Here is a 25286-nt window from a genome sequence, read left to right as displayed (position 1 = left end):
GGCACTGTATTCTCCCAAGTCTTTAATACGTTGGTCTATGTACAGTGAGTACTCAATAAATACCACTGATTGATTGACCGATTGACTGTCGGAAGCTTTTGAGTCATGTCTCATTGATCAATACCTTAGTACTTTTCTAAGGACCAGGAGAGTAAATCCAGTCTTTCCCCAGCCATCATCATCATCCTCATCAATGGTATCTATTCAATGCTTTCAGTGTGCAGAGCACTGCACTAGACGCTTGGGAGGGTTCAATGCAACAGAGTTGGTAGACAAGTTCCCTGCCCACAAAGAGCTCACAGTCTAGGCTATTTGCCTCTCACGGTTGCTCTGAGCTGCCTCGGAGCTGGGAAATTTGGATTCGAATGGCCAGAAACAAGCGTTCAAAGCAGAGAGCGATCCCTGGGTTTCCCCCTTTTGCGAACCAGTTCTAGCCTCAGAAGCTCTTGGATTGCTTCCGTTCCATTTTTCCAAGTCTCCTCTGACTCCCAACTCCTCCCTCCCTCCTCCACCCCACCCCTAGCACTAAATGGGGCCATTCTCAGGTTTAGGTTGAACTAAGTTATTCATACCATTTTGGGGGGAAGCATGTTTTTTTCTAAAACACCACCTGCGACTCTTTCTACGGTCTTCAACTAGCTCTCGGACTCAGACTAATAAAAGGACTACAGAGTTTTCTGGAATCACCTAGAGGAAAGGTTTAAAATAGCTGTAATAGCTTAGGGTGGATTTCAAGCTAGAATAACCCATTCCTGGAAGAGAGACACAGATACATTTCATGAAGAGAATATTTTATGGACTTGGTGTTCTCTGAAGTTACGGGAGTAACATTCGCCTGAGGTTGCTGGGCTGTGCCGTCCTGGCCTCATTTTTAAGAGTACAGGCTGGATCTCTGTTTTCCAGTTATGCGGGACTGGGGATTTCCTATTTTATCCATCTGCAGCACACGGTCTTCAATCTTGTCCCTCCTGATGAAGTCACTGGGTCGTCTTTGTAATTTCTACCTGACACCGGCTCCAGACCAAAACAAATCGTCACCTTGCAAATCCGTATTCGTTTCCCTTACCCCCTCCACCTTCCGATAATGCCACAGTCACTGTGGTGCTGGGCAGAGAATCAAGACTGTGATTGAAGCAGCTGAACATTTGCACATGTGTCAAGCACTTAAGTGGATTTACTTCTCAGTCTGTCACCTGCATCCAATCGGTAGACTGAATTACATGGGATTCAATAGGGGATTTTTAGTAGACAGTGGGAAGGGTGATATGTAAAATGTGACATGCTGTCGTCATCATCGTCATCTCTTTGCATCTCTCTGAAAAGAGATTCTCCAAGGTATAAGACCAAATACGAAAGTACATAAATTAAATTGTATCATCTCTGGATAGTAGTTTTTCTATGCCATTTGCTCTTTAGAAGAGTTTGGTGTAAAAAGCCCTGCTAATTTCTTTGGGTTAAGATCAAAGTCCTGGCCATGAGGTTTTATTCTTGCTTTCTGTGGGCCAATTTCATTTAGAGGCTTTAAAACCAAAGTAGCAGGCCTTGCTGTCTCCATACTAGAGGGGCACTGAATGATATGGGGGTGAAAGTAATGGATTCAGTAGTATTTATTGAGTGCTAACTTTGTGCAGAGTACTGTTCTAAGCGCTTGGGAGCTTACAGTCTAATGAGGAAGACGGATGTTAAAATAAATTACACCTAAGGAAAAAAATCCAGTCTAAGGATATGTCCACAAAGGCTGTTGGTGTTGGAATGATTTGAGTTCCATCAGGAGGGAGAATGATGGTGGTGGGAGGATATTAGGGGTTAATCAGAGAGGCCTTCCTGGAGATGAGGTTTTTCTGGAGGGCTCTGAAGATGGGGAGAGGGTGGATATGAAAAGGAGAGAGTTAGAGTAGGAGGGAGGGTACTTAGAAGTTAGCCGGGTTGGAAATGCTGGCTTGTTTTTAGTAATCCTGATAATAACAACAAAACTAATAATAAGACTTGTGGTATTTGTTAATAGTAGCATTTATGAAGGGCTAACTGTGGGCAGAGCACTGTTCTGAGCTCTAGGAAAAGTACGCAGATGGGAATTAGACACCATCCCTATCCCTTGGGGGGGCTCACAATCTAATATTAAGCACTTACTATGTGCCAAGAACTGTACTAAGTGCTGGAGCAGATCCAAGATAAACAGATCAGGCACAGTCCATAACTCACGGTATAAAGGAGGGGGAGAACAGATATTTAATTCCCATTTTACAGATGAGGAAACAAGACTTGCCTAATAGGGTCACACAGCAGGCAAAGTGGTAAGGCCAGCATTTGAACGCAGATTCCCCGACTCCCAGACCCGTGGTCTCAGGCTTTCCGGAGCGGGCTTGCCACTGGCTCCCAGCAAGCAGGTTTTCCTTCTGGTTTAGCTCCTCACCGTGTTTTCCTTGAGTGGGGAAACCTTTACCCCCCCCCCGGAGCAGCTTGGAGACTGGCCGCTTCCAGCTGCCCCTGGTCCCCGTTATCTGTTTAACCAAGATCTTAATTCCTTGGACACTGTTAGGAGAAACGGCGACAAGAGGTTATGATCTAGTGATGTTGTCCGTGTTCTGCCCTCTGAAGGGTCCACAGACAATATGGCATCACAGCTAACCTAAATTCGGGGAATATCATCCTGGAAGTCTCTACCCCATCCACTCTAAAGCCAGTTGACATATGCTCTTGCCACCCCAGCCTCCCTGACTTTCAAAACCCTCATTTCTGGGGCTTGTGCCCCTCATCCTGGGGCAAATTTGAACAAGATGGATCACTGAATGCCTTTACCGAATGGCTCCTTCTCTCCCTATGGTATTTGTTAGGTGTTGGACTGGGCACGGTCCCTGTCCCACTTGGGGCTCCCAGTCTTAATCTCCATTTTACAGACGAGGTAATAGTGACCCCAGAGAAGTGAAGTGACTTGCCCAAGGTCACACAGAGGGTACATGGTGGAGCTGGGATTAGAACCAAGCTCCTCTGGCTCCCAGGTCCATGTTCTTTCCACTAGGCCACGTTGCTTCTTTAATAATAATTACAAAAATAACGATAATAGTTGGTATCGGTTAAGTGCCTATGATGAGTTAACCACGGGGGTGTTAGGTGCCAGATCCAGGATAATCAGATTTCTACTTTGGTTCTCTGCTGAAGATCGAGTTGCAACTGGTCCGATCCCTCACCTCTCTGCTGCAGGAAGTTAGACCCAGAGGCTAATTAGAAGGAGGGGGAGGCGACATTACGGACCCGAGGATGTGGTGCCGCTTATGACTTCAGATCTCATAATCGGGGCTCTGATCGGGCGGGATCCAGACCCAGAAGCTTTTGGGGATTGCTCGGGGGAGAGGTTTGCACTGGCAGGCACGAGGGGGAGGTCAAGGGGTGAGCGACTGAGATCTGATCTCTCTTCTTTTTGCTACCCAATTTGTTCCGTGCACCTGGCTCTCTGGGCACCATTTCAGTGAGCGAGACCCAGTTCCTGCCTCTAGGGATTACAGAGTAAATAAGAGGCTATTAAAATAGGACACTCATAAAATTCAACTCAATGCTCAGTTCTATAATAGTTTGGCTTTAAGAGCCTCTAAGACACGCGGGGCCCCAGGCTTCTCAGTTGAATCACAACCGTTATTATCAGCACCATTCATTCATTCAGTCGGTCGTATTTATTGAGCGCTTACTGAATGCAGAGCACTATACTAAGCACTTGGAAAGTACAATTCAGCGATAGAGAGAGAGTTCCTGCCGACACCACCAGCGTCTAAAAGCAGTGACTACGAATAAATCAGTTAATGGTATTTACTGAACATTCACTTTGTGCAGAGCACTGTACTAAGCGGGCGGGAGAATACCACAGAATTAACAGTCACAGTCCCCGCCCATAACGAGTTTATAGCAAGACTGCTGGTCGGGTATCAGAAACCCCTGCTAGTCAATCAATCAGTCTATAGTATGTACTGGGAATTTACTGGGTGCAGAATGCTGTACTAAGCGCTTGGGAGAGTACAATAGTCAAGTAGACATGATCCTTGCCCTCAAGGAATTTACAATCTATGGGGAGACAGTTGCTAAAATAAGTCACAGGTAGGGGAACCAACTGAGCATAAAAATATGTACGCATAGGGAAAGGGCAAGTGAGAAATCTGCTCCGATTACTTTTATTTTCATTTTTAACTTCCAGGTAGTGTACCATTATAGGCAGGATCTGAAAATAAATTTCTAGAATTGAGGTTAATACAAGGGAAATCCTGCCCTGGCCTGGGATGACTCTATTTTCATCTCCATTTAAATTGCACACAGACCCCGGCCCCGGTGACCTCCAGTGTCATTTTTCTAAACCACACCTCTGAGCCTCTAACCTCAAAGTAGCGGACGATAGCTCCACATTGGCAAAGTGAGTTGGTTCATCAGTCAAGGGACAGGAGGTGCTAGGGGTAGGTGGAAAGTCAAGAATGAGCAGAGATAAGATCAGTAACTTCTGTCTGATTGATTGATTACCTAGCAGTAACAAGTGTGGATGGGTTTACTTTTGATTCCTGAGACTCAACCAGGAGACCCAAGATGTAGAATCGATCCATCAAATGTTGAGCATATACCTGGACAGATCACTTGGTGGAGTAATAATAATAATAATAAAAATGTTGGTATTCGTTAAGCACTTACTATGTGTGGAGCACTGTTCTAAGCGCTGGGGTAGCTACAGGGTAATCAGGTTGTCCCACGTGAGGCTCACAGTCTTCATCCCCATTTTACAGATGAGGTAACTGAGGGCCAGAGAAGGGAAGTGATATGCCCACAGTCACACAGCTGACAAGCGGCAGAGCGGGGATTTGAACCCATGACCTCTGACTCCCAAGCCCAGGCTCTTTCCACTGAGCCACGCCGCTTCCCATTAACAGAGTCGGTAGGCATGTTCTCTGCCTCCCACATGCTCCGATGAGAACCATTCTGCTCTCAGATCTAAATTCCACTCCCCTTCGCGCCTGCTCCCTTTCCAGCCTTATACGATGAGGCTCCGTAACGCACACGAGACAACTTGGAAACATGCAATAAATAAAAGTTAATATGGAAAGAATGGTGTTGAAAGACTGATCTTTATATGGGCAGCTTCTGTAGCCGGCATAACTCCAGATGCCAGTTTCTCATCTAGATATTTTCCCCACTAGGCCATAGACCCCTTAAGGGCAGGGATTGTTCCTACGGCACTTATGTCCATATCCAAAATTTATTTATTTATATTGTCTGTCTCCTCTTCTGGAGTGTAAGCTCACTGTGGGCTCGTGGTTGCGATATACTCACCCAAGCACTTAGTACAGTGCTCTGCACACAGTAAACACTCAATAAGTACAACTGACTGATTACCAACTCTGTTGTACTGTCTCCCTCAATCACTTACAGTGTTCTGTACACGGTAATCACTCAATAAATCACACCGATTGATTCCCAAGCAAGCGATTCATCCGTGTAACAGCTATTCTAAACCTCACAGATCCATAAGGGCAATGAAATTACAGTAAATATCAATTGTAACATATATTCTGGCTTTAGGCTCATTTTATACTCCGCTCGGCATCCCCAACAAAGTCACTTCCTCTAGGAGGAATTCCCTGCTTAATCTCCCACCTTCTCGGTCATGTCATCTGCTCAGCCTTGTAAGGACTCAGACATTTATGTTTGTTAGTTATTTACTCGTTTCTGTTCAATGACAGCTTTTCATCTTGAGTGCAGAGGCGAGAACGGGGGTAGGAATTTTATTAAGGGGGACGAAGACTAGGAAGGTACAGGCTTCAAAGAGTTAAGTGGCCAGAAAGTCTCCATTCTGCGTCTTTTCATCTCTGACTGGAACCTCTTGGGCGTTTCAGAGAGTTGGGAGGAGTGAGGAGGAGCTTTGGGCTCAGAGAGTTATGGGGACCACTGCATCCATGGAGAGGGCCCCGAGGGGTTCGTTTATCATTTCTAGCTATTCTCTCACTGTTTTAACAATTGCATATTGCCAATTGGGTGGGTCCACTTGTCTCCCGGGTCTCAGAGGGCGGGAATCTTACCTTCTACTTCCGTGTATGTTTCCCAAGTGGCTAGGAGATGGCTTGGGCTGCATTTAGGTTAGCTTCAATCAATTGATGAGGAGGAGAAGAAAGAAGAGGAGGAAAAGGAACTGGCTGTTGGGAGAATAAGAATGAAATCATTTGTTTTAGGGCAATCCTGTTTCATGGTGTGGCAAAACCAAAGCAGAACTGTTTGAATGAGACAATTTTCAAAAACCTATTCTCCTTAATGCAGAAAAACCTACTTAGTTTTAAACCCCAGGGAAATAATTTTACTAAAATATTTCTCATTTGATTGCTGAACAATATGCTCATCTAGTTAGGAACACATCAATGTATTATTTCAGTGATGATTGCTGGGGCTTTGGGTGCTTTATTCCTCTTCCCCACCCTGCTCAATTCTTAGGTTTCCAGGGGAATTTGCCATGTGGAAGGAGACAGGCACAAGTAGGCCTGTTTCCCAGAGAGTCATGGGCTGCTAGCAGTCTCAGAGGGTGAACTAATTTGTGACCGCTCTCATGGATAAAGAAGGTACCGGCAAATGTAATGGATGCCTTATCCAATTGCATGGGGCTCAGCAGAAATTGAGCCATGATTGTGGTGCGGCTTGAGGGCCTAATTCCTGGGATTTTTTCATGGTATCCTTCGAACCTCCTGGGCCACTCCTGAAGATGGATCTGATCTAGGGGGGTGGTGTTAGTCAGTGAGTTTGCTCTCCTAGGTCTGCAGTTTGCCCCTTGTGGGTAGGAAACATGTCTACCATCTCTGATAATAATAATAATAATAGTGGTGATAATAGCATTTGTTAAGTGCTTACTATGTAACAAACACTGTTCTAAGTGCTGGGGTAGATACAAGGTTAGCAGGTTAGACACAGTCCCTGTCCCATGTGGGACTCATAGTCTTAATCCCCATTTTACAGATGAGGTAACCGAGGCACAGAGAAGTGAAGTGATTTGCCCAAGGTCACACAGCAGACGAGTGGTGGAGCCGGGATTAGAACCCATCACCTCCTGACTTCCCAAGCCTGTTGTGCTCTATCCTCTATGCCACGCTGCCTCTACTCAACTAAGTGCTTCATACAGTGCTCTGGACCCAGTAACCACTCAATAAACACCATCGATTGACTCTCGTATGTTTTCAAGTACCTGTCAGCTCTGCACACAGTAGACAATCAATATTCATGATGATGGTGATGATGATCAATCGGTCGGTGGTATTTATTGAGTGCTTATCTGAGAGTCCCAAGTGGACTCACCTGGGAGAGTATCATTTAGTTTACAGACCAGAGGACAAAGATCTTCCTTCCCCTTAGTGCAGAAATAATGACCGAAGCATTTCCCGATCAGATCTGGACAGGAATGGCAGACACCATTTTCCCTACTTTATGTGGAGGTCATTGTGGGGAGCAGTTTCAGAGAAGCAGGGATTAAAATTCACGTGTTTGAACCCCTAAAGGGAGCTAATCTACTAGACCAGTCTTGGTATGGCGGAGTTATCAGCGCCCATTTTGGATCGATTCATGGATCCCCTTTTATTATGGGGGCAAATAGGGTTTTAGAGCGGGAGACAAGAGCCCTGGGCTGGCACTTGAGGACACTGCATTTGGGCTGATATCCACTTTCCAGATAAGGAACATAGTGAACCAATAGTAAAGCCCAAAGGAGGAACAAAAGATTACCCCCAATTACACCATTCCTTATGTCTCCTCCTGAGTGGATGAAAACTGGATAAGCAGAGGGAAAAGGGTTTTAATAAGTTCTGAATCTAGAGGAGCAGCTAAGGCCTAGTGGAAAGAGCACGGACCTGGGAGTCAGAGAATCTGGCTTCTAATCCTGGCTCTGCCACTTGTCTGCTCTGACCTTGGCCAAATCACTTAACTTCCCTGTGCCTCAGTTACCTCATCTGTAAAACGGGGATTTAATACCTGTTCTCCCTTCTATTTAGACTGGGAACGCTGTGTGGGACACACTGTGTGTGTCTGACCTGATTTTCTTATATCTTCCCCACCGCTTAGAATGGTACCTGATACCCAGTAAGGACAGAACAAATAGCACAGTTGTTAAAGAGGGATGTTAGTAAGCTTGTTAGTTGTCCTGAAGTGCTGAGTTCAAGGCTTTTGAAAACAGGAAAAACCCACTAACTACAGTTGAGCGTAGAACAGTCCTTAAACTTATCTGTGCTTCAGATTCAGTAACTGTACAACGGAATTCAAAATGAGGCGCATTTGCTAGCCTATGAAGAGTTCTCACATTTTCTGCATCGGAATTTGACAGTTCATATATTGCCAGATAATGAAATTTAAAATTCACATTCCAAATCAATTTGGAATGCCTCCTTGACCTCATTCTTCCTGTTCTAATAATATAATATTGAAAATGTAACAGCGAAGGTTTTCCAATTCCTTTCAAAAGAGAAAAATGCTTGTTGGGTTATTTCTCGAAAATATCAGTGCCATCTGCAAGTAACTGCAGAAGTATAGAGGAACCAGGTTATGGAATGCAGATTTAGTAAACACTTCTAGGCAACCCTGAATCAAGAGAACAATTCTCTACAGTGGTCGGAGTTCTGGAACTCACAGCACATGGAAAAAGGTAGGCTCTGTTCTCATGGAGTTTTTAAGATGAGACAAGAAAGTGCAGCAGATAAAGTGAGCTTGAAAAGTCCATGTCTCTTTTCCTACAGGCATCGCAAGATGGCTGATGTCTATTTTCTTAATTGAAGTTTTCCTGTTCCCCTTAATGATATCTAAACTAGCACAAATTAATTGATTTCAATTTCCCAATTGATTGAGTGCTTATCCGTGCAGTGCTTAAACGTGAGTCCCAAGTGGACTCACCTGGGAGAGTATCGTCTAGTTTACAAATCAGAGGACAAAGATCTTCCTTCCCCTTAGTGCAGAAATAATGACCGAAGCATTAATTGATTTCAATTAATTGATTTCAATTTCAATTGATTTCAATTCCCCAATCTGGGTGAACATCTAAATCCAAGGATGCATGAACTTTTAAATCGTCTCTACGTGATAGACAGGAGGAAAGAAGATGGGGGCGTGAAAAGTGTAGGATTGCCTGCTTGTTAAAGCCACTCTGATTCCTACCGAATCAGCTCAGTAAAAATATCACTCTCTATATTAATGGTTGTTGGTAGAAATTGAAATTCCTATTTGTGTTAGTGTCCCAAAGTACACAACTCCCTCTCAATTTTATGGACTTGTTCTTCTCAAAGAGGCAGTGACTTTTTTTTTTTCCTTTCCTATTAGGCTGAGTAGTTTGCTCCCATTTTTCCCCGAAAAATCCTCAGCTCATTCTGACGCTGTTCGGTTTGTACTCACTCGCTCTTCTTGTCTCCCTGGCCCACGGTCAGTGTGAGAGTCTCACACACCCTTTCTGTCATGACTGTAGATTCATGGGGTCAGGGATCTTGTCTACCAATTCTGTTGCATTCTCTCAAGTTCTTAGTACTGTGCTCTGATCTTTGCATTGCAAGGAGTGGGTTAAAGAGACTGAGGTGTAACGCAGTAACTTCCCTGAGAGTGCTCCTAGGTAATGTTGCCCTAAATAGCCACAGCTCCTACTGGCCGGCTCGGAGGCATAAATAATGAATCCCTTCCGAGCTCGATCCGCAGAAAACTGTGGTGGCTGGAAGATGCCCTGGGAACTTCGGACCTTTTCAAGAACACAAGGTAATGTCCTCGCCTTTCTTAGACTAATGTGAATGAATTGTCGTAGCTAAAAGGAGCTATGTTCCCAACTAATTCTATAGACGCATGATCAAATTGAACAAAATATGCTGCCATTACAAAAGTAATCATGAATGTAGAGATGTTTACAAATGAATGTGTTGAGAGGATATTTTAGGCATGTAGCTAACTTGGGAAAAATAAATTTCAGATCACCCATTTGAGGATGAGCAACTCATCACCTCAGGAATCCATTCCTCAGCACAGGTTTGAAAAGATCCCTCTCCTGCTTTAAAACAGAATCGGAAGAATTGTTTTGTATTCTTTGGGGGTGAATCTTTTTGAGACTGACGAGAAGGCATGCATATTCCTGACTAAATCTCGCATGGGTCCTCAAAGGTTTTGCCTAGAAGGATGATTTTTGAATTCAGGATAATACAAATGATAATACAAAAGATAAAAATATCTTTTAAACCATCTTTTTGCTGGAACTGAGTAGTAAATGAACTTGTATGGGGCTAACAAAATTAGAACAACAATGATGATGAATAATTGTGATATTTGCTAAGCTCTTACTGTGTGCCAAGCACTGTACTCTCCCAAGGGGGTAGATAGAGGATAACAGGGTCTAATTGGTATAATTTGCCCACAGACGTCCCCGTATGGGGCAAACAGCAGGGTTCAAAATCAGGCTTGCTGGCAGAGACTAAGTCTCAGATTCTGTCGTCGGTTCTATTTCCTTCTGGCAGGATCCCCTAGCTACTGAACAGCGGCTCTTCCGTCTGCTGTTAGCGGTAAAGTTAAAGGCACCGTTTTAAGACGCGCACGGGGGCTAGGCTTGAAATATAGACCCTATTTACTCTCACCAGAATGGGGATGTTTGCTGGGAAGAAAGGAAAAAAAGTGTGCAGAGCTGAAGAAAATCTTACTTCGCTTATACCGATGTCAGATTTCAGATCAATTAAGAGAAACTTCAGGGTAAAATGGGCACGGGTGCTTCAGTCTGGAAAGGGACAGCCGTGATTAGAAGACTTTTTATCTGGAAGGAACCCGCACAGCACAAAAGCGATATTGTGAGGCAGGAATACAGCTGGGTCGGATTGGATTGGCTAGCATCTACCCCAGGGTTTAGCACTGTACTCAGCTCCATGACAACATCAATACTTTTGGCGGGGGCAGAATGAGTGGTTACTGGCTGATAAAACTTGGTCAGTGTTATTCAGGTTTTCCATCTGTAATGATTCCTGGTCCAGAGAACCAAGCAGATGATTTTATAATTCAGTCACAGGGGTTGGCAGAAGAATCCAGCGGGCGCCGTTGGATAGGGTTATGACCCTCAGTCAGCTCACACTCATCTTCTCCAGGACACGTCTACCGTTCAACAACCAGGGCCAGCCCTGCCGCTCTTTTCTCGGTGTGTGACGGAAGGGGAGCCCAATGATGTTACTGAATGGTCTTGCTGGAAGTTGTCTGTTTTTTAAAAAGAACTTTAGGGTCCAATTCAACCCTGCGTTCGATCAGTCGATCCATAGTACTTCTTGAGCACTTTCTGTGGGCAGAGAACTGTACTAATCACTTGGGAGCGTACAGCCCAACAGTATAAGGGACGCATTCCCTGTCCACGACGAGCTTACAGCGATACTGGTGGGGATTGTGTCGTGTGGACTTGACCAAGGCCGTGGGAGATTCCGCGACCTGGTTTCGCTTCAGGATAACAAGTGGGAGCACCTGCCTAATAGCGCTAGAGGGCATTCGCAGCTGCCTGTTCACCCCTTGACCTCCATTCTGTCCCCCAAGAGATTGGCAGAGACAGAGTGGCATAGGGCCGGTCTCCCAGCTCCTTTGGATGGCACCGATTGGATGGATTCCCCTGGGTGGAAGAGCCAAGTTGGGGGGGGGGGTCCTGCCTGCACAGCCCCTAAATGAAGGGGCCGAATTACGAATTGCAAAGTGCCACGCCCCATTGTTCGGGGCTAATGAGTCTGGCTATTTTCTCCCCAGAGTATTCAGCCTACAGAAGAGCGCATCTGGAGCCTCTGCAGTGGCCAGTTAGAAGATAAACTATCTAACACCCCTCTTCGGGACGCTGTTCAGAGCCCTGCTGAGTTTTCAATCATGGGAGAATTCCGCAACCCTAAAGAAGGTAATTCCTCAACGCCAGACAGAGGAAACTGCAAACATTTGGTGTTCCACTGAATAGGAGTGATTGGGAATGATGACCCCATGACCTACGGGTTTTAACGGCCCTTGTTAGAGCTCATATTCTAGACCGTGAGCCCATCGTTGGGTAGGGATTGTCTCTATCTGTTGTCGAATTGTACTTTCCAAGCTCTTAGTACAGTGTTCTGCACACAGTAAGCGCTCAATAAATACGACCGAATGAATGAATTGAATCCCCGGAGTCATCCTTATGAGTGCAGTTTATCTCCCTCGGTTCCGTGCAATAAAACTCTGGATGCCCGTTTTGGGGATTTAGAGCGTAAGGCAATTTAGAGCACCCAAATCCCGGATCTTAACCCTTGTCTGAGATGGCTCTGTCTTCAGAGAACTTGAACCAATCAGTCAATCTACAGTATTTATTGAGCACCTACTGGCAGCAACTGGAGAATCTTGGCAGACATGAACCCTCAAAGAGCTTACAGTCCAGTGGGAAAGGCAGACAGAATAATTTACAGAAAGAAGAGAAAGGAGGAATAATAGGGTACATAAATCGCTGTGTGCAGAAGGGCTAAGGGTGCATTAATGTGTAATCGGTGCAGCTGTGCTTAAGAGGAGAGGGGAAATAATTACCTGGGGAGAAGAGAAGCATTCCTGATGATGGGATTTCAGCTGGCTCTGAAGGTGGGGGCATCGGAGGAATTGTTCTCGGGGACCTGGAGGCAGGAAGCTTCCGAAGGACCTTGAGGAATTTATCTTGGCTTTAGAGCACGCAGTCACCTTGGCCCCCTCTTACTTCACCTCACTACTTTCCTACAATAACCCAGCCCGCACTCCTCTAATGCCAACCCATTCGGCGTACCTCGATCTCTTCTATCTCACTGCCAACCTCTCACCCTCATCCTGCCTCCGGCGTGGAACACTCTCCCTCTTGGTATCCGACAGACAATCCCTCTCCCCTCTTCAAAGCCTCATTAAAGGCACATCTCCTCCAAGAGGCCTTCTCCGACTACCTCTTTTCCTTTTCTTCCACTCCCTTCTGCGTCACCCTGACTTGCTCCCTTTATTCATCCCTCTCCCAGCCCCACTGCACTTATGAACATATCCACAATTTATTTATATTAATGCCTGCGTCCCTGTCTAGATTGTAAACTCGTTGTGGGGGGAGGGGGCGTGCCCGTTATACTCTCCCAAGCACTTAATACAGTGCTCTGCACACAGTAAGAACTCAATAAATACGATCGCCGGGGAGGGAAAATTCTTGTTGAGGCAGGTCTCTGGCAGGGCCGCACCACGAGGCCAATGCCAACACAAAGTTAACGGTTGATTTTGAACTTCAGAAAACTCATCTCTCCACTCTCCCTCGGAGCCGCGGTCTCCCATCCCTCCAATAAACCCGTCCTCTCAATTCCTCCCCTAACAGATCTTTCTTCCCCTCTGCTTTTCTGCTCCTTTGCTCATCCTCTCTTTTCTGGGCCCAACACCTTCCCCTTAGGTATTCCCTTTCTTCTTTTGTGATCAATTTCCCCTCTGCCCTTCTTCTGGCCCCTACGCTTTAGATTTCTCCCTCCCTTTAATTCCGAATGACTTGTTAAGGTTCTGTTCTACCTACTACGACCCAGTCCGCACACTTCGCTCCTCTAAATGCTCATCTGCTCACTGTGTCTCGATCTGGTCTCTCTGCCAACCCCTCGCCCACATCCTGCCTCTGGCCTGCAACACCCTCCCTCCTCAAACCAAGCTGTAATTACTCTCCCCCACTTCAAAGCCTTATTGAAGACACATCTCCTCCAAGAGGTCTTCCCTGACTACGTCTCCCCTTTCCTCTTCTCCCACTTTCTTCTGCTATCATTCTTGGACTGCATTATCTGGCTTTCTGCCTCTGTTCAGACAAGCAAAAGGCATTTGTGGGCAGGCACCGGAGATTATTCATCTACGGTTTGATTGCTGAATGATAATAATAATAATCATAAGAAATATGGTACTTAATAATAATAATAATAATGATAATAATGTTATTTGTTAAGCACTTACTATGTGCAGAGCACTGTTCTAAGCGCTGGGGTAGATACAGGGTAAGGTTAAGTAGTTCCTTATGTGCCAGGCACTGTACTAAACAGAGTAGAAACAAAATAATCAGCTCGGACACAGACCTTGTCCCATTTTAGGTTCAGTCGAAGCAGCGTGGCCTAATGGAGAGAATAATGTTGGTATTTGTTAAGCGCTTACCATGTGCAGAGCACTGTTCTAAGCGCTGGGGGAGATACAGGGTAATCAGGTTGTCCCACATGAGGCTCACAATCTGAATCCCCATTTTACAGATGTGGTAACTGAGGCGCAGAGAAGTGAAGTGACTTGCCCACGGTCACACAGCTGACAAGTGGCAGAGGCAGGATTCGAACCCATGACCTCTGACTCCCAAGCCCGGGCTCCTTCCGCTGAGCCATGCTGCTTCGGGCCTGGGAGCTAGCAGAACCGGGTTCTAATTCCGGCTCTGCCACTTGTCCGCTGTGGGATTTGGGGCCTATCACTTAACTTCTCTGTGTCTCAGTTCCCTCAACTGTAAAACGGGGATTAAGACTCTGAGCCCCATGTGGGACGGGGACTGTGTCCAACCTGACCAGCTTGAATCTTCCCCAGTGTTTAGTACAGTGCCTGGCATATAGTAAGTGCTTAACAAATACCATAAAAAAAGTAGGAGGGAGTAGATTTAATCCCTATTCTACAGATAGGGAAACTGAGACACAGAGAAGTTAAATGACTTGTCCAAGGTCACACCACAGACAAGTGTGGCGAGGGATTAGAACTTAAGTCCTCTCTCAGCCTGTGCCCTTACCACTAGGCAACTGCTTCTTCCCACAACATACCAAACGATAAAATATTTTTCTTCCTTCCCTTCCGCAGACTTAAACAACGTAGAGCCATCTCTTCATGGTGTCCAGAAGCTTCTTCCTGTAAATTACGACAGTTATACTACAGAGCAGTATCTGTACGCAGGCAAGAAGATTATCCTTCAAGAGTCAATAGAGAACTACGGATCCGTAGTGTGGCCGGGGGTAAGCGTGACCATTAACGTCATTACGTCAACATTTCTGAAGATGCGAGCCACCTGAAGTCAGTTCTCCGATTTCAAAGACGGTTTTCAGGAACCAACTGCGTCCTAAATCTTAACCTTTTAAGTTGAGAATCATTTTTTTTCCCAATCAATAGTAAACATAAAAACAACATTTATATTCATTTAATTCGTTCGATCTTTTTATTGAGCACTTACCAAGTGCAGAGCACTGTACTAAGCACTTGGAGAGTACAATTCAGCAATGAAGACAGGCAATCCCTGCCCACAACGGGCTTACAGTCTAGAAGGGGGCACACAGTCTATGACACATCGGATAAAACCATCTTCACCAAAATCATCTAGTGGTACACTCGATCGAGTGATATTGGAATAGAGCACGGGAGCCTGGGAGTCGCAAAGTCACGGGTTTTAATCCCGGCACTGCCGCTTGTCTGCCGTGTGACCTCAGGCAAGTCTCTTCACTTCTCTGCGCCCCAGATGCCTCATTTGAGATCGTGAGCACCATGTGAGACAGAGACTGCGTCCGACCCGATTTGCTCTGTAACCACCCCGGCGCTTATTACAAGTGCCCGGCACGTAGTAAGCGCTTAACAAATACCATAATAATAATATAGACACATTAAGGTATCTGTATATATCTTTATGGCATTTGGTAAGCGCCAATTATGTGCCTGGCACCGTATTAAGCACCCGGGGCCGTTACGAGTTAATCAGGTTGGTCACAGTCTAAGTCCCACTAGGGGCTCACCAGCCTAATTCCTATTTTACAGATAAGGCATCCAAGGCCCAGAGAAGTTACGTGACTTACCCGAGGTCGCACGCAGACAGGCGGCAGAGCCGGGATTAGAACCCAGATCCTCTGACTGTGCTCCTTCCGCTAGGCCATTAAAGATCTCGCCACGCAAAGTTATTTCGCCTGGTTTCCTCTTCTATCTCAATACGTAAACCATATAAACCGTCATGTTCCGTTTTATCCTCTCAATGTTAAACATGACACTGCTTTTTCAGAGGTGACATCTTCCTTCATTTTTACATCATTTCAGGCTATAGCTTTGTGCCAGTATCTGGAAGAGCATCCAGAGGAGTTCAGATTCCAAGGGGCCAAAGTATTAGAAATTGGGGCTGGACCAGGCCTGGTGTCCATTGTAGTGAGTATTCTAGGTTAGTAAATCTGCTTCATTTCCTCTCTCTCCCCAGAATACCTAAAAATATTGCAAGGGGCAGGACGACACATTCCCTAGAGCTCTTGACTGTAGATTTACGATCTTTGTCATTTAGATCGATTAATGGTATTTACTGAGCGCTAACTACGTGCAGAGCACTGAACTAAGTGGTTAGGAGAGTATAGGAGCGCAGAATTAGCCCTCCACCATCTTACCCCCTCCTACCTCATCTCGCTCCTCTCTTTCTACAACCCAGCCCGTCCACTTTGCTCTTCTAGTGCTAACCTCCTCAACGTGCCTCGCTCTCCCCTGCCTCGCCACTAACCGCTAGCTAACATCCTGCCTCTGGCTTGGAAGGCCCTCCCTCCTCAAATCCAAAAATTACGCACACACCCCGCCTCCCTTCAGAGCCCTACTGAAGGCATATCTCCTCCAAAGCCCCTTGGCCTCAGAGAAGCAGCGTGGCTCAGTGGAAAGAGCCCGGGCTTGGGAGTCAGAGGTCATGGGTTCGAATCCCCGCTCTGCCACTTGTCAGCTGCGTGACTGTGGGCAAGTCACTTCACTTCTCTGGGCCTCAGTTACCTCATCTATAAAATGGGGATGAAGACTGTGAGCCTCACGTGGGACAGCCTGATTACCCTGTAACTCTACCCCGGCGCTTAGAACAGTGTTCTACACAAAGTAAGCGCTTAACAAATACCAACATTATTATTATTCCCAGACTTAGCCCCCACTTTTCCTCATCTCCCATTCCCTTCTGCATCGCCCTGACTTCCTTCCTTTGTTCTTTTCCCCCTTCCAGCCCCACAGCACTTATGTACATAGCTGTCATTTTATTAGTTTGTATTGATGTCTGTCTCTCTCTCTCTCCCCACCCCCAGACTGTAGGCTCATTGTGGGCAGGGAATGCGATGGTTTATTATGGTATTGTACTCTCCCAAGCGCTTAGTACAGTACTCTGCATACAGTAAGCGCTCAAGAAAAATGACTGAATGGTATGAATTAGCGGGGAAGACTGACATTAATTATAAAGAATTTATAATATATCATTTAAAGATTTGCACCTAAGTCCTGTGGGGTTGAGGGTGGGGTGAACAGCAAACGCCCAGAAGTCACAGGTCCAAGTGCACAGACGATGCAGAAGGGGGAAGCAAGCGGGGGAAAAGAGGGCTTAACTGGGGAGAGGTATTATGACTTTGGTGCTATTAATGATTCCTCCGAATAAAATGGCCACTGAACGTGGAACGCTAAACTGAAGGATGAATAGAAGTGACGAAATTGATGAAGAGAAAGAAAAGGTAGCAAAAATTACGCTCAACTCTTCTCTGGCTTTTCTCTTTCAGGTGCTTACGTCACAGCAACCGACCTACCCGACGTTCTGGGAAATCTCCAATACAACCTTTCACAGAACACCCAAAATTGCACACCGTACCGGCCTGAAGTGAAGGAATTGGTGTGGGGAGAGGATCTTGAGCTAAATTTCCCCAAGTCAACTCACTTTTATGATTTTATTCTAGCTAGTGATGTGGTCTATCACCATTATTTTCTGGAGAAACTGCTGACCACCATGAAATACCTGTGTCAGCCAGGAACCGTATTGCTGTGGGCCAATAAATTCAGATTCAGCACAGATTATGAATTTCTGGAAAAATTCAAGCAAGTTTTCAATACAACACTTATTGCTGAATATCCAGAGTCGACGGTCAAGATCTTTAAAGCAACGACACCACAGTGAGGATCGAAGGACTTTAGTAGAGTCAACTGTAATAAGTGCTTGGGAAGAGTATAATCAAATCGTTAACAAGAAGAAAAAATATACTTTATAATGCTGGGTGTTGGGGGGGAGTTGTTTTTGACTAGTACTAGATTCTAAGTAGTCCAGGAGATGTTAATAAACTCATTTTATAATTACATTTGGAGAAGAAAGACCTCCTTCCACATTCGCGATCTGTAAAACATTCTCTGAGGAAAAAATGTAACAGAATGGCCCTCATTCCATCCACTCTTCTCCGTTTAGATGGCTACCTTCTAAACTTCTCCCCAATTCCCATCGTCCTCTTTCACATCGCAGCACTTATATACACACGGGTCTTTACACTCTATTGCTTCCTACCTGTAATTTATTTTGGTGCCTGTCTCACCCTCTAGATTGTAAGATCCTCGAGGGAAGGGATCATGTTCACTACTTCTATTAAACTCTGGCGAGCATTTATTACAGTGCTCTGAACTAAGTGCCCAAATGCTGACTGATTCTGGGTACGTGACTAATACACACACGACATGACAAACTGATTCTCTATCCTATCATCAGACAGCTGGAGATAGAAAAGGACAAAAAATTCACCATCCACACCTACGACGAGAAACGGGTTTGGCCATTATCGGTGCTAAGCAATTTACCGCGAGCAAATCCCAACTCCTTTATCGCTACAAAAGCGATTTCATCCCATCTGAAAATGGACAACGGTGCTCCTTCAATCGACCGATTAATGGTATTTACTGCATACTTACTGTGCAGAGACCAACTGTACCGAGCTTGGGAGAAGGTCGGTAGACACGTTCCCTGCCCGCAGTGGGCACACGGTTGAGTTGGTAACACGGCTTTTACACTAGTTTTAGTGCTTTCCTGTAATCTCAGTTTGCTTCTCTCACTTTACTCCTTGCTTTAAATTCCGTGGCCTTCTAGGCTGATGTATTTGTGTTGTTCCATCTTATGTATTCATCATCCCCCCAGACCCATTTTGTTCTGAGACCGTGAGCCCCGGTGTATTCTTTTCCCCAGAGTAGTAGAGTGCTTTGCGCACAGTAGGTGCCAAGTAAATATTACCAGTCCAACTGCAAAGAACTCTTGCTTTTCAGACAAGCAGACCGCCGTCATCGGAAGGAGTATCCCGGCTCCCCTGAGCTTCGAGTACGTTCAGGTCCGGTAGTAGCGACGAAGTAGAGCGTCTCTCTCCAGGTAACAATAGCAAAGGCAGGCAAAGAGCCAAAGGAGCATCGCCTCGCTGAAACAGCGTGGGCCCGGGAGGCGGAGGACTTGGGGTCGAATCCCAGCTCCGCCGGTTCGTCTGCTATATGACCGTGGGCCCCGTCCGTCCGTGGCTACTTGAAGACGGGACAAGAGGCTGCAGAGGCACGGAGAAGAACCCCGGGGTAGAGAAGGCAAGGGATGCTGCCGAGTCCATAGCATCGAGGGAGCTGGGGGGGGCGAATGTCCCAGCCTGCCCAGTGGACCCAACGAGCCACGAGGGGGACAGGGCCCATGTCCATTTCTCCCCGGGCCGCTCTTTCCCGGAGCTTAATAACAGTGCCCCGCACACAGTACGCACTTAATCGATACCGTCCTCTCCACCGTTACCGCAAATGAAAGCTGGTGAGTTTACCACAGTTAAGGTAACTTTCATTTTGAATAAGGAAGTTAGAAATGGGTTAGCCAAACACGATCGAATACCAATTCAGTGCAGATAGCGATATTCCTCCTCCGAGAGCCCCTCTCCCTTTCCCCGAGCAGAGGGAGGGAGCCCGGCGGACCCCTCGGCCCGGCGGTCGGGTGTCCGACTTGTCGCAAGGATTGGAAGGTGATCCTCGCGAGGGGGGTGGCTAATCCAATAGAGTACGTATCCCGTGGGTGCTTTAACGGACACTTACTCGGAGGCTTGTCTGCTAAATGTCGTCCACAAGATTTTTCACGATTCTAAACACCTTCGACCGCCCGTTTAAGGCAATGAGAAAAGGAGGACCAAAGTCGCTTCGATAATCACTTTTATTAATTATAAAAAAATCCATAGGGTATTAGAGTGCATATGGTGTTTCGATCTTTAGTTGTGCACATTTATTCTTAAGTGTTTTACATTATTTCAACGTTAATAAACATACCATATGTATAGCTTTACAATACCTGATAAAGAATTAACCGTCTGGCACTTGTATACGTAACAGTTCACCCCGACAGGACAAATCCTCACTTCATGTGTCTTCAGGAAACCCGAACCCACCACCGAGTGGCGAATCCCCAGACCTCCGAAGACATGCGGTGTGGCCCGCCAGGTGTGGCTGGTCCTTGGAGAGGAGGAGGAGGAGGAGGAGGAGGAGGAGGAGGGAGGGCCTTGCTCTCTCACCTCCAGGCCCAGCGGTGCTCTCCGTGTGCCCCTTTCCAGTTGGAAGGATGGAGCCGTCGGCCGGCCAAAGACGGGTGGGGTTAAAATCGGGGCCTTCGCGCCGGGGTTACCCGGCGCGACCGTCTCTGCGGTGGCGGGGGTCGGGGAGGGACGGTGGGGGGGAAGACAAAAAGAACCCAACTGTCTATTTTCCACCAATTTCATGCTGCGGGAGACACGGCATCTTCGATTAATTCAACCGCCTCGCTACGCGGGGTTTTACCGAACCTTCCGAACTTCTCACGGATGTTCAAAAAACAATTTGCCTGAAGTAACTCCAAGGTGAAGGTTTAGCGGAGCGGATGCGCTCCAACAACTGAGATATACACTTATGGTGACAGGTTGTCATGTTTTTCTCTTAGTTGAAATGTAAACACTTGGCAACGATGCAGAAAATGAAGTTCCGTTATTTTTTAGTCTAATAAATAATCACAGCTACCCTGAACGTAGCTCGTTTTAAGGCCTTCGTACAATTGAAAAACAAAGTCAATCAAGCATGTTTCAACCCTGTTCGTTTAAAAAATAAAAATAGAGCTTTTACAGGTTTGCAGTTAAAAGAAACAGTTAAGAAGTTACGAGGCATGCAACAAGCCTTCGCCAACCCAGGCCAACTCCCTGGTGCCGGCGGTAAAGGCACATCGCATTGCCAGCAATGGGATGCACTAAGGGGACTCCTCCACGTCAGGGATCCGGGTTTACATGAAGCCACACGCCAGTGCATTTTAGGATAAATACACACCATTTTAATAATTGGAAGAAAACATGCGCTAGAATAAAAATGTCACAAATTTCTCGTTTTTATACCTGGTCGATAGAAAACTTTTTCTTCTTCTTCTAAAATTTTAGGTTTCGGGTGTAATTTCAGAATACGCAATAATCAGGAGGATACATGATGGGCAGCCAGTTTTCGGAGAAAGACGCACAGTGGGTCCATCCAAGTAACTTCATCAGCTGCCGAAAAGAAACGGTAGCTTATTAGGTAGAAAAACAAACATGTGGCTCTTGGAGTCGTCTGATCTCTCTCAGCCATAATTCTGGCGCTGAGTAAAAATAGTAATACAAAAAACCCCCCCAAAAAACTACATTTACTAGTTTTGAGAGACGTGGTAGTGAATTTTTCTTTGTTAGTGATTCATAAGGATTCACAAAGAGTTTTACTTTTAGCAGAGTACAGCTCCATTTTCTCTCGCTCTCTAGCTAGAAGCTGTTCGTGAGAGGCCTCTGCAAATTCACTCTACTTTCACGACGGATGACGGAGACAGTATCGTCACGCAGTGGCTCTCTTCCGGATGGGAATTCGTACTGCACTCTCCCAAGAGCGTAGTACAGTGCTCTGCACAGAGTAAGTGCTCAATAAAGATGGTTGACTGATAAATCCCAACCCAAATTGACCCTTACACTTGAGCCTTGAGTTCTCTACTATACTTTTCAGGCCCGAGGAAGTCCTTCTGTGGGAAGGGTGGCTTCAATACTGCTTTGGGAATTGGCTCCGGATAACGGTCCCAGTCCTGCCTAGAGTCTTTGCACTGTGCTGCACACCTGCCCACCTACTTGCTACCTGCCGTAGAGGGAACCCGGCCGGCAGGGACAAGGGAGTGCGCACGGCACGGCCTAAGCCACCAGCATCGGTTCCTCTCTGCAGATTCTCGGCCTCGCAGTCTCATCCGCCGGTCCCGGCGGGAGACGTCCCCGTCACAAGCCAAGGGATTTAAAAAACGGAAACAGTGTACGGTACGCTCTGCTTCAGGCAGATCCAGTCCAGGCTTGAGCTGCATTTTGTTTCTGGGCCAATGAGACTCATTTGCAATATACGCAATATTGCCAGTACAATAGTTTCACACTCGTTCACCGCTGTTTCTAAAAAGGCTCTGGGTTTTATGATGAAACAACGAGCCCATCGAGGATCTTATTTTTATAAAGCAGCTTACTAGAAGACACGTTTCAAGATAGCGTCCGTGAACCCTAGTTTATGGGGAGGAAAAAGAGCCGTAGGAGGAAATCAGATCCGAGGCTGGGAGTGGGAATTCTTTTTTCACGATCATGTTGCGGTAACAAAGTGTATACACTTTCCCTTCTTACGCAGAGGCCGGTATTAGAGGGAATCTCAAATATAGAGGGGATTTAGACACGGAATGATAATTCTCCCTCCTGATGCCCGCTCAAGGCCAAGGTGTTCTGATTTTAATCCAGCTGAATTTTATGACTTTTAGAGTCCCACTGTGCTATGATCAGTAAGGTAGTGACCGCTTACTTGTATACAGTTTTTCCAATGCTCTTTGGTTGGCTTCTCTTCCACCAGTTTGGTTGCAAATTTGAGACTTCTTCCATACATCTTATTTACCAATGCATGTTTGTATGCAAATGTTAAAACCTATGGTATAGAAACAAATAAAAATTTGAGTCGGAATTCCTCTACACCAGAAAATTCCTAGAAATGCATCTCACAGATATAGCCGACAGCAATTATATAAATTCCACATTTAAAGAAGAAAATAAAAGGACAAATCTTACTGAGTAAATAACTTTTCAATTTTACCTCCATTCGGGGACGGGATCCCCACCAATACTATAATAATAACAATAATAATAATAATAATAATGTTGGTATTTGTTAAGCGCTTACTATGTGCCGAGCACTGTTCTAAGCGCTGGGGTAGACATAGGGGAATCAGGTTGTCCCACGTGGGGCTCACAGTCTTAATCCCCATTTTACAGATGAGGGAACTGAGGCACAGAGAAGTTAAGTGACTTGCCCACAGTCACACAGCCAACAAGTGGCAGAGCTGGGATTCGAACTCATGAGCCCTGACTCCAAAGCCCATGCTCTTTCCACTGAGCCACGCTGCTTCTCCATAATGTTGGTGTTTGTTAAGCGCTTACTATGTGCAGGGCACTTTTCTAAGCGCTGGGGAAGATACAGGGTAATGAGGTTGTCCCACGTGAGGCTCACAGTCTTAATCCCCATTTTACAATTGAGGTCACTGAGGAACAGAGAAGTGAAGTGACTTGCCCACAGTCACACAGCTGACAAGTGGCAGAGCCGGGATTTGAACCCATGACCTCTGACTCCCAAGCCCGTGTTCTTTCCACTGAGCTACGGTGATGGACATGAAGGTACACATTAACCACACAGAAATCCCTTGTCTCTACCTAAGCAGTGTATGACTATTTCTCTTTCCCTTTCTCCATGGAATTTTCTCCTGTTTTGGTTTTTATGATTATTCCCTTCTCTTTACGCAAATGGGCAGTAAAGCAATCGATCAGTCAGCAACGATTAAACGGTAACTGAGTGTCTGTGGAGTGGACAGCATTGTACTTCAAGTGTTTAGGAGAGTAAAACAGAAGAAACATCTAAATTCCTTCCCTTCATAAAGTCTAACGGAGGAGACGGAACAAAACGATTTGCAGTGTGAGCCGAAGGAAGAACAAGGAAATGAGAGGTAAAATTATGATTTGTCAATAAAGTGAGCAGGAGGAAGAGCAAATAATCGGATGTACGCATACAGGGTGGACCTAGGTACACAGATTCGTAAATGGGGGCTGCTGGATTGACATAATCCATAATCCGACAAAGGTATTTTTCGAGTGCTCATTGAGAGAAGACAATCCAGTAGAGTTGGTAGACATGATTCCTGCCCACGAGGAGTTGATTAATCAGTTAATTAACTGGGAATTAATCAAGGGATTAATCAGTTAGAGAAGGCTGCTCAGAGATGGTGGGACTTTAGGACGGCTCTGACGTTGGGAAGGGCTGTGGCTCGGTGATTTGGGTGGCGGGAGGGAGTTCCAGGCCAGGAAAAAATGTGAGTGAAGGATTGGAGGTGGGAGAATAGCAGGGTCCAGTTAGATGGTGAACTTGGAAGGAGTGAAGATTGTGGAGTAGTGGGTGGATCTGTAGTAAGATGGGGAAAGCTGGTGGGGAGCCTCGAAACTACGAGGAGATAAGATGTGAGGAGATAGGTGAAGTCCTTCGCCAACTGTCTGCAGTGTGACCCTGGAAAAGTCACTTCACTTCTCCATACCTCAGTATGGAGTATGCTTCTCACGCTGGAGAAGCAGCGTGGCTCAGTGGAAAGAGCACGGGCTTTGGAGTCAGGGTTCATGAGTTCGAATCCCAGCTCTGCCACTTGTCGGCTGTGTGACCGTGGGCAAGTCACTTAACTTCTCTGTGCCTCAGTTCCCTCATCTGTAAAATGGGGATTAAGACTGTGAGCCCCACGTGGGACAACCTGATTCCCCTATGTCTACCCCAGCGCTCAGAACAGTGCTCGGCACATAGTAAGCGCTTAACAAATACCAACATTATTATTATTATTAGTTACCTATCCTGTAAAATGGGAATTAAGACTGAGAGCTCCATGTGGGACATGGACTGTGTCCACTCTAAATGCCTGGTATCCCCCCCAGCACTTAGTACAGCGCCTGGAACTCACAAAGTGCTTCGATATCCTTTAAAAAACAAAGGCTGGTGATGATCCCCCGCAGGACCACTATGACTACAGCGACCCCATCCCTGGCTCCCGCCCTTGTTCTGAACCCAATTCCTTTGTCAGCAAGGCTTCCTCCTCAAGAATAGCCGTGATGTTCTTCTTCCTCTCAGAAATCCTGAATGCTCCACATACTCAAACCCTGGCCCCCTGCCCCATGCCTCTATTTTTGCTTCCACTGCCCGCCTGGCCCATTCCAAAAAGGCAACGGCTCCCCAGGATAGATCTCTGAGTCAGATCATTCAGAGGCAGCAATCTAGACGGAGTCAGCTTTTCCATACGCCCGATAGAAGAGTACAATAAACTAGAAATTATGATGGATACCGAGCACGATCGTAACAAGCCACAATGTTGCTTCTTCTAAGATGAAAAATCTCTCACAGATTGAACTAAAGAAGGGGTGACAAATATCCAATATTTCTGTGAAAATACACTTTAATAAGTCCACGGTCACTTTCTACACGTTGTTTTTTTGACAGTGACCGAAAACTATATTCAGTGTTTTTATAATTCACTG

General features: G+C 46.0%; 2 protein-coding genes across 3 annotated transcripts in view; one reads left to right on the top strand and one right to left on the bottom strand.

Annotated features, from left to right (window-relative positions):
- The first annotated feature begins 9042 nt into the window (after window positions 1-9042).
- On the top strand, window positions 9043-18003 carry METTL21C (methyltransferase like 21C). The gene is made up of 6 exons (XM_039913280.1): window positions 9043-9108; window positions 11731-11872; window positions 12274-12301; window positions 14729-14942; window positions 16006-16123; window positions 17469-18003. The coding sequence occupies exons 1-6, from the start codon at window positions 9043-9045 to the stop codon at window positions 17858-17860; spliced, it is 960 nt and encodes a 319-aa protein (XP_039769214.1). The 3' UTR covers window positions 17861-18003.
- Window positions 18004-19870: 1867 nt separating this feature from the next.
- The window catches only part of TPP2 (tripeptidyl peptidase 2), a 66049-nt gene continuing 60633 nt past the window's right edge, over window positions 19871-25286 (bottom strand). For both annotated transcript variants that reach the window (XM_029072967.1, XM_029072968.1), the window contains 2 exons: window positions 22534-22653; window positions 19871-21233 (listed from right to left, as the gene is read on the bottom strand). In XM_029072967.1, the coding sequence (XP_028928800.1) occupies window positions 21144-21233; window positions 22534-22653 (210 nt within the window). In that variant the 3' untranslated portion in view covers window positions 19871-21143. The remainder of the gene's footprint in view (window positions 21234-22533; window positions 22654-25286) is intronic.

The sequence above is a fragment of the Ornithorhynchus anatinus genome, chromosome 10, assembly GCF_004115215.2.
Source record: "Ornithorhynchus anatinus isolate Pmale09 chromosome 10, mOrnAna1.pri.v4, whole genome shotgun sequence".
Classification (NCBI taxonomy): Eukaryota; Metazoa; Chordata; class Mammalia; order Monotremata; family Ornithorhynchidae; genus Ornithorhynchus; species Ornithorhynchus anatinus.
This window is presented reverse-complemented; position numbering and strand designations above follow the sequence as displayed.

Bases quoted from the DNA above. Each gene is read 5' to 3' on its own strand.
- METTL21C (XM_039913280.1), top strand. From the start codon at position 9,043: ATGCATGAACTTTTAAATCGTCTCTACGTGATAGACAGGAGGAAAGAA. The intron at 11,873-12,273 runs GTAATTCCTCAA...CTCTGTCTTCAG, and splicing joins ATTCCGCAACCCTAAAGAAG to AGAACTTGAACCAATCAGTC. The intron at 16,124-17,468 runs GTTAGTAAATCT...TTTCTCTTTCAG, and splicing joins CATTGTAGTGAGTATTCTAG to GTGCTTACGTCACAGCAACC.